This window comes from Rhinopithecus roxellana, chromosome 12 (genome assembly GCF_007565055.1).
Source record: "Rhinopithecus roxellana isolate Shanxi Qingling chromosome 12, ASM756505v1, whole genome shotgun sequence".
NCBI classification, from domain to species: Eukaryota; Metazoa; Chordata; class Mammalia; order Primates; family Cercopithecidae; genus Rhinopithecus; species Rhinopithecus roxellana.
In genome coordinates this window covers 120,281,965-120,294,481 of record NC_044560.1, presented here as the reverse complement: position 1 = coordinate 120,294,481, position 12,517 = coordinate 120,281,965, and the positions used below count along the sequence as shown (strand labels likewise).

The 12,517-nt window shown below is 43.9% G+C and overlaps 1 protein-coding gene across 1 annotated transcript; it reads left to right on the top strand.

The window, feature by feature from the left end:
* Nucleotides 1–1,827: 1,827 nt before the first annotated feature.
* DUXA (double homeobox A) lies at nt 1,828–10,075 on the top strand. Its single transcript, XM_010387021.2, has 6 exons — nt 1,828–1,888; nt 4,812–4,966; nt 5,805–5,916; nt 6,648–6,793; nt 8,821–8,926; nt 9,723–10,075. The coding sequence occupies exons 1-6, from the start codon at nt 1,864–1,866 to the stop codon at nt 9,791–9,793; spliced, it is 615 nt and encodes a 204-aa protein (XP_010385323.2). The 5' UTR covers nt 1,828–1,863; the 3' UTR covers nt 9,794–10,075.
* Nucleotides 10,076–12,517: the final 2,442 nt, after the last annotated feature.

The window sequence follows — 12,517 nt, the reverse complement described above, 5'->3', positions numbered from 1 at the left end:
TTTAATTGGAGTAAACATAATATAATGTAACATATATGCACACACACAAAGGGTGTGATTTGAGGTGGTAAATACATCAATCAGCTTGATGTGATTATGGTAATTATATCATATGTATATTTCAAAATTCAAATTGTATATTTAAAATATATATCATTTGTATCATTTTTGTCAACCGTACCTCAATAAAGCTAAAAAGTAAATACAATATTTAATTGGAGGAAATACAGTATAATGTAATACATATGTACACATACACAAAGGGTGTGATTTGAGGTGGTAAATACATCAATCAGCTTGATTTGATTATGGTAATTATATGTGTGTATCAAAATTTAAATTGTATATTTAAATATATGTCATTTTTGTCAACTCTACCTCAATAAAGCTAAAAAGTAAAGACAGTATTTAACTGGAATAAATATAATGTAATGTAATATACATGTTATATAGCATATCAATATTATATTGTTTATTATTATATATTAATATGATGTATTTAATGATAATACATTATAATTTATTATAATAAATTTTCAATATTGTGTCAATTAATTTAAAACACGTTTATAATTATAATATCGAATGTTCAAGTAGATAAACATATAATTTGTATCAAAATAGAAACATCAATATAAACAAACAGCAGAACATTGTGCTCTAGATTTCCAGACAAATTTGGTGAAAAAACATTGTGATGAAATATCATATATAGAAAAGAAAAATAATTTATCATTGTTTTAATTAAATAAAGTGTAAAATTTTCCTGTTAAATGTTATTTCGTGTTATTTTCCTGGTTCAAAATTGTTTCTCAAAAATGGCTTGATATCTGGCCAAATTTTATGTGTGGATAGTCAAATATATCAATAAATGAAATTCATATCACTTCTTTATGTGTTTTTAATAACATTTTTAAAATTACACAAATATATACATGTAATAAAACTTTCCCTTTTATCCTGCAGTATTGTAGATTACAGCTATAAAAGGTGGCAACCACCAGCCAGCTTCCCTCAAGACTGATCAATGACTGATCAATGACTGGTCAATGGTGAGGCATTTTTTTCAACACACGGGTACCCTCACTTGCATAAGTTGCAGGGTCGTGCCTGTGCAGGGTAGGATCTTCTCTCTATTTACAATTTTTATGCTTCGTTAAGATGGACTTTTCACATTACTTAAAATATATATTGCATTCAACTATTATTTATCTTGATCATAGAATTTTTAGCACCCCCTTAAATTTTGTTCCTGTCTCACTAGCCTCACTCTTATTTGGTACTAATTAGAAATAACACTTTTAATTTAATAAGGAGAGGCCACTATGTCAAAAAATAGGTGGACAGCATAAAAACCCCATTTACAAAAGAATAAATGTATATCATAAGCATTGAAAAAATATGTATAAACAGAATAGTACTCAAAAATATTCTTTTTTAAAGAAATTGGGAACCATTGCAAGCTTGTCTCCCTGTTCAGATTCCAGTGATTTGGGAGGAATTTTTTTCCCACAAGGGGGTTAGGGGAGCCAAGGAGCATGACTCTGGGTATGTGAGTTGGCATGGGGCAAAATGTTCTTGTGATGGCTTAAGTGTAGGGGTTGATAATAATTTATACATTAGTGTAAATTATTAAATATCCGTTGACGAAAAGGAGTTCTATCTAGTCCTTTTTAGATTGAGGATACATGTTTCTAAGGAGTTTCTAGGGAGTAATAAAATTAATAAGGGTGGAACTAGAGATTTATGTAAATAGTTTAAAAAAGTAGGCGGGACCACCTGGCTAAGCATATAAAACCCAGCCACTGTGCAGAGTGACTTGTTTCTCAGACGGTGGCTCAGCCTTCAGGACTCTCTTCCAGCATGGCCGAAGACAACTCTTCACACAGTAAGTTCCCTTGTGCTTGACCGAGCGTTTGTTGGCTTGGGGGAAAAGTAGGGCTAAAAACCTAGTGGTCTTGTCAGAAGTTGTGAGAGTTCCATTTGTAAACTTTAAAATAACTGTACCTGGATAAGGGAAAACCAGTTTCTCAGATGTGATATTATGAAAACAGGCTGTTTTCAGTGCATTTGAGCATTGGGAATTTCAGAAAGGTACAGATATTCAAGAACTAAATAAGACATATTTGAGCTTCAGGTAGGAAGAGAGGAGGAAGGAGCAGAAAAGAAAAAAAAGGAGAGGGAGACAGATACTAAAAGAAAGCAACTATGGGCCACGTCACAAAGTTTAGAGCTCAAAATATCCTTGAAATCAAGGATTCCAAATCTGGAAAGCATTTTCCAGATTTCTCTCTACAGAACGTTTGAACTTTTCTCCTGAACTTTGGACTTTATCTAATCGCCTACTTGTCTCTAACAGGAGTCTCAGACTCAACGTGTTCCAAACTGAGCTCCCAAGGTTCACATCTCAACTATTCCTCCCACTGTTTTCTCCAGCTCCGGAGGTGACAGGTCATGCCTCATATCTAGAAAACACCCCTGACTCCATTTTTTTCCCTCATAACATAATCTAGTCAGGCTGGACATTCTGATGGCTTTAACGTTCAAATATCTAAGGAATCTGACCACTTCTTGGTCCATCTCCTTAGATGATTGGTCCATTGCATTAGATTATTGCAGCCTTCTCCTAACTGATCTCTCTGCTTCCACCAACGTATTCTCAATGCTGTACCTCATGTGATGTTAAACTGTTAATTAAATTATGGTAGCCAGGTGCGGTGGCTCATGCCTGTACTCCCAACACTTTGGGAGGCTGAGGTGGGCGGATAACAAGGTCAGGAGTTCGAGACCAGTCTGGCCAACATGGTGAAACCCTGTCTCTACTAAAAAATTAGTAGAGACAAAAATTAGCCGGGCATGGTGGCATGTGCCTGTAACCCCAGCTACTTGGGAGGCTGAGGCAGGAGAATCACTTGAACCCAGGAGGCGGAGGTTGCAGTGAGCCAAGACTGCACCATTGCACTCCAGCCTTGGCAACAAGAGTGAAACTCTGTCTCAAAAACAAAAAAACAAAAAAACAAAAAACAAAACGATGGATCAGTTGTGTGAAACTGAAGACAAGGACAAGCATTCAAAGATCAAACAAAAAAGCTGTTGGGCTTTTAACTGAACCTCTAGCATCTCTAATAACTTTTCCTCTCATCTCAATTCACTAAGTCTAATTCTGTTACAAAATGGTGTGTTCCAAAATGCTTTCCAGATTTGGTTATTTCAAGGAGGTGTCCTATCCAGAAAATTATGTGATGTTGTTTTTTTTTTTTTTTCCTATTGGAAAATTCTACTGAAAGTATGAAATTCTTTTTCCAGTTAGTTTTGTCCTCTCTGTGGTGTTTTTAAAAACATCTTGGAAACTGATACTGTTTGCCTGCTATTGCTATTTGCAATGGAGCAATGGAGCAATGGAGCAAAGTAAAAAAATATGCTCCGGCCAGGCGTGGTGGCTCATATCTGTAATCTTAGCACTTTGGGAGGCCAAGGCTGGGGGATTGCTTGAGCCCAGGAATTTGAGATCAGCCTGGACAATGTGGTGAAACTTGATCAAAAAGTAGAAAAATTAGCTGGGTGTGGATGTGTGCACCTGTAGTCCCAGCTACTTCGGAGGCTGAGGTAGGAGGATCACCTGAACCTGTGGAGGTGAAAGCTGCAGTGAGCCATGATTGTGCCACTGCACTCCAGCCTGGGCAACAGAGTAAGATCTGGCCTGAAAAAATAAAAATAAAATAAATAAAATATATGCACCAAGGAATTTTGACCCGGAAAACTGAAAGGGGTTGAAATGGCCCACTGTATCACAGACTCTTTGTTTCTATGGCTTCATCACTATGCCGCATCACCTGCACTATTGACTTATACTGTTTCTAATCCATACGAACAGAACACATTGCTTTTCTTTTTTTTTTTTTGAGACGGAGTCTCGCTCTGTCGCCCAGGCTGGAGTGCAGTGGCCGGATCTCAGCTCACTGCAAGCTCCGCCTCCTGGGTTCACGCCATTCTCCTGCCTCAGCCTCCCGAGTAGCTGGGACTACAGGCGCCCGCCACCTCACCCGGCTAGTTTTTTGTATTTTTTAGTAGAGACGGGGTTTCACTGTGTTAGCCAGGATGGTCTCGATCTCCTGACCTTGTGATCCGCCCGTCTCGGCCTCCCAAAGTGCTGGGATTACAGGCTTGAGCCACCGCACCCGGCCAACACATTGTTTTTCTTAAAAAAATTATTGGTATTTTCATGACATACACATTGTTTTTTTGTTTTGTTTTGTATTTTTTTTGTTTTTGTTTTTGTTTTTTTGAGATGGAGTCTCGCTCTGTCACCCCGGCTGGAGTGCAATGGCATGATCTCAGCTCACTGCAACCTCCGCCTCCCGGGTTCAAGCGATTCTCCTGCCTCCACCTCCTGAGTAGCTGGGATCACAGGCACATGCCATCACGACTGGCTAATTATTTGTATTTTTAGTGTAGATGGGGTTTCACCATGTTGGCCAGGCCGGTCTCAAACTCCTGACCTCATGATCCACCCACCTTGACCTCCCAAAGTGCTGGGATTACAGGTGCGAACCACCGCGCCCAGTTCACAGTGGTTTTTAATGGTTTTACAAAACAGAGGATCCCTGACTTCTTAGGATGGCATTCAGATGAGCTCAAGAAGTTGAAAAATCGCCATTGTGTGTTCAAGAGCTCCACCATTGTACCAGGGCAGTTCTCCCCGAGCGGGTTCCCGTGGATTCGGGAAGAGGAAGTGAGAGACTAGCTTGAACCTGAAGTTTGAATATATAAATTAATCTATTACATGCGCTGCTTTTATAATCTTCCTACAGAGACGGTAACAACAAATCACAGGCGCAGTCGCACCAAATTCACAGAAGATCAATTGAAAATCCTCATCAATACCTTCAATCAAAAGCCTTACCCAGGTTACGCTACCAAACAAAAACTTGCTTTAGAAATCAATACAGAAGAGTCCAGAATCCAGGTAAGTTTAAATTCGGTATCTCCAGGACTAGAAGTAGAAAGGCAGGAGGGAGAACCATTAACAGAGCCCGTACGATGTACCCATGTGCTGAGGGTTTGGTGGGGAGTATCTCAACGGACCCTCAATAAACCTACAAGGGTGTTGGTTGACCAGCTAATTTTTTTTGGATTTTTAGTAGAAACAGAGTTTCACTGTGTTGGCCGGGCTGTTGTTGAACTCCTGACCTCATGATCTGCTTGCCTCAGCCTCCCAAAGTGCTGGGATTACAGGCATGAGCCACCACGCCCAGCAGGTTAATATATATATATTTTTTTACTTTTTTGTTTTTAGTAGAGATGATGTTGTCACACTATGTTGCCCTGGATGTGAATGCCAAGTCTTGACTTAAAACTAGGTAGATGGGCCAGGCGTGGTAGGTCATGCTTATAATCCCAGCATTTCGGGAAGCCAAGACAGGTGGATCACCTGAGGTCAGGAGTTCGAAACCAGCCTGACCAACATGGAGAAATCCCATCTCTACTAAAAATACAAAAATTAGCCAGGCATGATGGCACACGCCTATAATCCCAGATCCTTGGGAGGCTGAGGCAGGAGAATACTTGAACTAGGGATGTGGAGGTTGCAGTGAGCCAAGATCATGCCACTGCACTCCAGCCTGGGCCACAGAGTGAGACTCCATCTCAAAAAAAAAAAAAAAAGAAGACTTGGCAGAATGTGACAGAAGTGAGTAATAATCCTGGGCTTAGGCCCAAAAAGAACTGCTCACTTTGGGAACAGGCAGTGATGTAGCTTAAATGATATTTACATGTAATTCTCTCCTTTTCTTTTCCTCACTTAGATTTGGTTTCAGAATCGAAGAGCTAGGCAGAGATTCCAGAAAAGACCAGAAGCTGACACTTTAGAGTCAAGCCAGAGCCACGGGCAAGATCAACCTGGTGTGGAGTTTCAAAGTAAATAAGCATCTCAGTTCTGTTCCCCAGCAGAGCTTCTCTACGGTGAAGCCAACTGCTACTTTGAAAAAAGAATGTCTCTTCCCTGATGACCTCCTATTCAGGGTCTTATGGTGGCAAAGGGTTCATCGTACCCTAGAAGTTCTCCCCTGCCCTCTTCCCAGGCCTTCTGAGTGTTTCTCTTGCCTATTTTCTTTCTATTTATTTATTATTTATTTTATTATTCTTATTTTTTGAGACGGAGTCTCACTCTGTCACCCAGGCTGGAGTGCAGGGACTTGATCTTGGCTCCCTGCAACCTCTGCCTCCCAGGTTCAAGCAATTCTCCCACCTCTGCCTCCCAAGTAGCTGGGATTTACAGGCAGGCGCCACCACACCCAGCTAATTTTTATATTTTTAGTAGAGATGAGGTTTTGCCATATTGGTCAGGCTGGTCTTGAACTCCTGACCTCCTGATCTGCCCCCCTCAGCCTCTCAAAGTGCTGGGATTACAGGCGTGAGCTACTGCACCCGGCCTCTTGCCTACTTTCTACTAAGTCCAGACATATCATCCCGTGTCTCCTCTAGAACCTTCCACCTAGAAGGAACTTGGGACAAGATCCTCTCAGGAGGAGTCAGTGGGATCGAAATTGGATGGAGAGTGACAAGTTTGGGTTGTGTGTTTGAATATGTGAACGGACTCTTGAAATATTCCTTGACCGCCTCCCTCAATCTTTCCATGCCTTTCCTAGGTAGAGAAGCCAGACGGTGTCGTACCACCTACAGCACGTCTCAATTACACACTCTCATCAAGGCATTTGTGAAAAACCCATACCCTGGGATTGATTCCAGAGAAGAACTTGCTAAAGAAATCGGTGTTCCAGAGTCCAGAGTCCAAGTGAGTGATAAGTGTGGCTGTCCCATCTTCTAGGGATATAGGTATAGAGGAAGGGAAGCCACATGGGCCTCAGGCAGTTCCTCATCATGCTGGGCACAGTTCAGGGTCTTTCACAGCTGTTCCCTGTCTGCTGGCTTCTACCCCCAGGTGCCCACAGGACTCGATCTCACATCCCCTTCTGGTATTTTCTGTCTGTCCTGAGCAATGTTGCATTCCTTGGCTCCCGAACAGTGCGTGGCACGTGACACCCAGTGAGAATTTGTTGAGTTAGTGAATATTAGTTAACATGGCATATAAGCCAGGCATTTGGCTAAAGCCTTTTTTTTTTTTCCACGAGATGGGTACTCACCCTGTTACCCAGGCTGGAGTGCAGTGGCGACATCTTGCCTCACTGCTGCCTAGACCTCCTGGGTTCAAGTGGTTTTTGTGCTTCGGCTGCCTAAGTAGCCTGGATTACAGGTGTGTGCTACCACGCCCGGCTAATATTTTTTGTATTTTTAGTAGAGACAGGGTTTCGCCAAGTTGCCCAGGCTGATCTTGAACTCCTGGCCTCAGGCGATCCACCCTCCTTGGCTTCCCAAACTGCTGGGATTACAGAGTTGAGCTGCCGTGCCCAGCCTATTTGACTAAAGTCTTTATGTCTACCGTATCCTTCAGATCTTCTAATTATGCCCTGAGGTTAAAATTATGAGGTCCAGGCTGGGTGCGGTGGCTCACGTCTGTAATCCCAGCACTTTGGGAGGCTGAGATGGGCAGATCACCTGAGGTCAGGAGTTCAAGACCAGCCTGGCCAACATGGTGAAACCCCGTCTCTACAAAAATAAAAAAATTAGCCGGGCGTGGTGATGCAAGCCTGTAGTCCCAGCTACTTGGCAGGCTGAGGGAGGAGAATTGCTTGAACCCGGGAGATGGAGGTTGCAGTGAGTAGAGATTGCACCACTGCACTCCAACCTGGGCAACAGAGCAAGACTCCGTCTTGGAAAAAAAAAATTCTAAATGTCCACTTTAGACATTTAACATTTAGCTCAGAGAAATGTACCAGTCTGTCCAAGGATTCATTCCTGACACATCTTAAAATGGAATAAAATTGTCAGACTGCTGTGTAGGTTGTGTGTGCGTATAAACCAGTGCTGCCTCCCGTAAGCAGGACATGAATGCACATTAGTGGTTCTGATGGTTCTTTCCTTTTACCTCCCTCATCTTATTTTCATTTTTCGTTCTCTCGTTTCATTTTGCATTATTTGGAGCATCTACTATGTGCTAGGTACTGTGCTAGGTAGCGATTGCTATGGTTTGAATGTTTGTCTCCTCCAAAACCAATGTTGAAACTTAACTGCCATTGTAACACTATTAAGAGTTGTGGCTGGGCGCAGTGGCTCACACCTGTAATCCCAGCACTTTGGGAGGCCGAGGCGGGTGGATCACCTGAGGTCAGGAGTTCGAGACCAGCCTGACCAACATGGAGAAACCCGGTCTCTACTAAAAATACAAAAATTTAGCTGGGCATGGTGCCGCATGTCTGTAATCCCAGCTACTTGGGAGGCTGAGGCAGGAGAATTGCTTGAACTTGGGAGGTGGAGGTTGTGGTGAGCCGAGATCACGCCACTGTACTCCAGCCTGGGTGACCAAGAGAGACTCAAAAAAAGAAAAAAAAAAGTGTGGGTGTATATATATATATGTACACACATATATAATATATACGTATATATTATATATACGTACATATATATATATCTTGGGTTGGGCATAGTCAAGTGTGCCTCTAGTCCCAGCTACTTGGGAGGATTGCTTGAGCCCAGAAGTTCAAGATCAGCCTGGACCACGTGGTGAAACCTCGTCTCTACAGAAAATTTAAAAATTAGCCTAGTGTGATGATACACACTTGTAGCACTAGCTACTCTGAGAGAGACCGCTGTCTCTAAAAAAAAAAAAAAAAAAAGAAAGAAAAGAAAAAAGAGAAGAAAGCAATCATGAGTTTTACACAACATCCTTTGTTTAAATTAAGTTTCTTTGTCTTACCCACTTAGATTTGGTTCCAAAATCGAAGATCTAGATTACTTCTCCAGAGAAAAAGGGAACCTGTGGCTTCCTTAGAACAAGAAGAGCAGGACAAGATTCCTGAGGGACCGCAAGGTAACTAGCCTGTTGTTCCAATGTGGTTCACAAGCAGAGTCCTTGGATGTCCAGTGCTTTGTCCTGGTGGAGCCGACAGCTCCTCTGGGAGGTGGAGGATATTCCCACCCAAGTGCTCCACGGTACTGTGGGATTGCTTACAGTCCCCAAAGACTCTTCCCAGGCCTGTGGACCTTCTAAAGAATCCACTGCCCACTTTCCTGGAGTCCAGCAACCCCATGGATACAAATTCTGTTCACCGATGTATTCACAGTGCCTGGTGCAAAGTAGGTGCTCAATACACTTCTGTTGAAGGTGTGACTGAGTGAGCGGAGGAATGAATCCTCCGGTGTGGTCTGCCAGGGACAGCGGGGGCATGGCTTTCTCAGGAGGTAGTAGGTTCCATATTGGATTGAAAAGGTGGGGGCTGGGCACGGTGGCTCACGCCTGTAATCCCAGCACTTTGGGAGGCCGAGGCGGGCGGATCACGAGGTCAAGAGATCGAGACCATCCTGGCTAACACGGTGAAACCCCATCTCTACTAAAAATACAAAAAATTAGCTGGGCATGGTGGCGGGCACCTGTGGTGCCAGCTACTCGGGAGGCTGAGGCAGGAGAATGGCGTGCACCCGGGAGGTGGAGCTTGCAGTGAGCTGAGATCATACCACTGCACTCCAGCCTGGGGGACAGAGTAAGACTCCGTCTCAAAAAAAAAAAAAGAAAAAAAAAGAAAAAAAGGTGGGAAAAGGTTGACTTCCATGTTTGTGAATATAAGCTGACCTCTTATATTCTTTCCCCTATCTTTTATCCGCCTTAGGTACAGAAGATACACAAAATGGCACCAGCTTCAGTAACGACTCTCATTTCTCTGGAGCGAGAACGTGGTGAACATAGTCAAGTTCAGTGTACTTGATATTCTCCATTGGGCCCCAAATCTCTCTCACACTCTTCCTGGGAGTCTATCCTTCTGTTGCAACTGCAAGCTAAGCCTTCTGAAGATGGTAAAGGACTTGGCCCGACGTGGTGGCTCACACTTGGAATCCCAGTACTTTGGGAGGCCAAGGCAGGAAGATTGCTTGAGCCCAGGAGTTTGAAACCAGCCTGGCCACCGCACTCCAGCCTGGGTGGCAGAGCGAGACTCCGCCTCAAAAAAAAAAAAAAAAAAAAAAACCCTTAAAGTTCGAGGAAGAACGAGCTATATACCTCATCTCAAAGAATCTACTCACACACTTATTCATTGCAAAAGGAAAATCAGTAATATGGCAGCGGAGAAATACGGCCAACTCCACCTTAACCGCGGGGCTGAAAGTCACAGTAATGGCACAAACCAACGTGAGAGTCTTCCTGATATGATACAGGAAGAAGGCCACAGTCTCTTCTGCATGGTACCGACAAACAGTGGGTGAGCTGAAACTCAGAATTAGGCAACGTCAAGCAAACACAAACTCGGGATGACAGGCTGCAAAGTAACATCCATGTGCTCTTCAACAACGGATGGATCAGGGCTACTCCGGAGGCTGAGGCAGGCGGACTGCTCGAGGCCAGGAGTTCCACATCAGCCCGGGCAACATGATGAGACCCCATCTCTACAAACAAGTTTTAAAAAATGAGCCAGATGTGGTAGTGTGCGTCTGTAGTCTCAGCTACTCAGGAGCCTGAGGCAGGAGAATGGTTTGAACACAGGAGATTGAGGCTGCAGGGAGCTATGATCATGCTACTGCACTCCGGCCTGGTCGACACAGCAAGTTCCTGTTTCCCAACAACGACAACAACAACAACAACAGCAAAACAAAACAAACAACACATGGATAGAATAATGACAGTAAACATGGAGAAAAAGTAGGCTGACTCAGGAAACACTTAGAAAGTACAGCCATACCTCGCTAGGCACAGAGGCTCACGCCTGTAATCGCAGTACTTCGAGAGGCGGGTGGATCACGAGGTCAGGAGATTGAGACCATCCTGGCTAACATGGTGAAACCCCGTCTCTACTAACAATATTTAAAAAATTAGCCAGGCGTGGTGGTGGGTGCCTGTAGTCCCAGCTGCTCGGGAGGCTGAGGCAGGAGAACAGAGGGAATCCGGGAGGCGGAGCTTGCAGTGAGCTGAGATCGTGCCACTGCACTCCAGCCTGGGCCACAGAGTGAGACTCCATCTCAAAAAAAAAAAAAAGTACAGCCATACCTCAAAGACATTGTGGATTGGGTTCCAGATCACCACAATAAAGCAAATATTGCTATAAAGCGAGTCACACAAATTGTTTTGTTTCCTTGTGAATATAAAGTTACATTGGCTGGGTGTGGTGGCTCATGCCTATAATCCCAGTACTTTAGGCCATGGAAGTGGGAGGATCACTTGAGTTGTGAGGTCAACCTGGGCAGGAGTTGTGAGGTCAACTTGGGCAATATAGGGAGATCCTGTCTCTACTTAAAAAACTAAGTTACATTTACACTACACTGTAGTCTAATAAAGTGTGAAATGGCTTATGGCTAGGAAACAAGGCACATACCTTAAGTTTAAAACACCCCATGCCGGCTGGGTGCCGTGGCTCATGCCTGTACTCCCAGCACTTTGGGAGGCTGAGGCAGGTGGATTGCTTGAGCTCAGCCTGGACAACATGGCAAAACCCCGTCTCTAAAACAAAACAGAAACAAAAAAGCTTGATGCCCTTATTTGTAGCTCAATTGTTTTTTAAAAAGAAAATATATAAAAATACTTTATTGCTAAAAATACTAATTATCGCCGGGCGCGGTGGCTCAAGCCTGTAATCCCAGCACTTTGGGAGGCTGAGACCGGCGGGATCAAGAGGTCAGGAGATCGAGACCATCCTTGCTAACAACGGTTAAACCCCGTCTCTACTAAAAACACAAAACTAGTCGGGCGAGGATGGCGGGGCGCCTGTAGTCTCCAAGCTACTCGGAGAGGCTGAGGCAGGGAGAATGGTGTGAACCCGGGAGGCGGAGCTTGCAGTGAGCTGAGATCTGGCCACTGCAACTCCAGCCTGTGGCTGCTAAATATTAAAGTGGTTGTGGCCGGGCGCGGTGGCTCAAGCCTGTATCCCAGCACTTTGGGAGGCCGAGACGGGCGGATCACGAGGTCAGGAGATCAAGACCATCCTGGCTAACACGGTGAAACCCCGTCTCTACTAAAATACAAAAAAAAAAAACTAGCCGGGCGACGAGGCGGGCCCTGTAGTCCCAGCTACTCGGGAGGCTGAGGCAGGAGAATGGCGTAAACCCGGGAGGCGGAGCTTGCAGTGAGCTGAGATCCGGCCACTGCACTCCAGCCTGGGAGACAGAGCCAGACTCCGTCTCAAAAAAAATAAAAAATAAAAAATAAAGTGGTTGTAACAATTTCTTAAAAACAACAATGAAATTTGCCGCAGTAACTGACCCTTCCTTCCATGAAGATTTCTCTGTAGCATGCGATGTTGTTTGATAGCATTTTACCCACAGTAGAACTTCTTTCAAAAGTGGAGCCAATCCTCTCAAACCCTGCCACTGCTTTTTTAATTTCGTGCATCAATATTGTCTTAGGAATTTTCTTTGCTAAGCATTTGTGAAGACACTGGGGTGAAGGTTGGGTTAAACTTTTGAATTTGAAGTAGGCCAG

What these genes read in the sequence shown, in the direction of transcription:
- DUXA (XM_010387021.2), top strand. Translation starts at nt 1,864, where the DNA reads ATGGCCGAAGACAACTCTTCACACA. An exon ending in CAGAAGAGTCCAGAATCCAG is followed by an intron (nt 4,967 to 5,804) that starts GTAAGTTTAAAT and finishes TTCCTCACTTAG; the next exon opens with ATTTGGTTTCAGAATCGAAG. An exon ending in TTCCAGAGTCCAGAGTCCAA is followed by an intron (nt 6,794 to 8,820) that starts GTGAGTGATAAG and finishes TTACCCACTTAG; the next exon opens with ATTTGGTTCCAAAATCGAAG.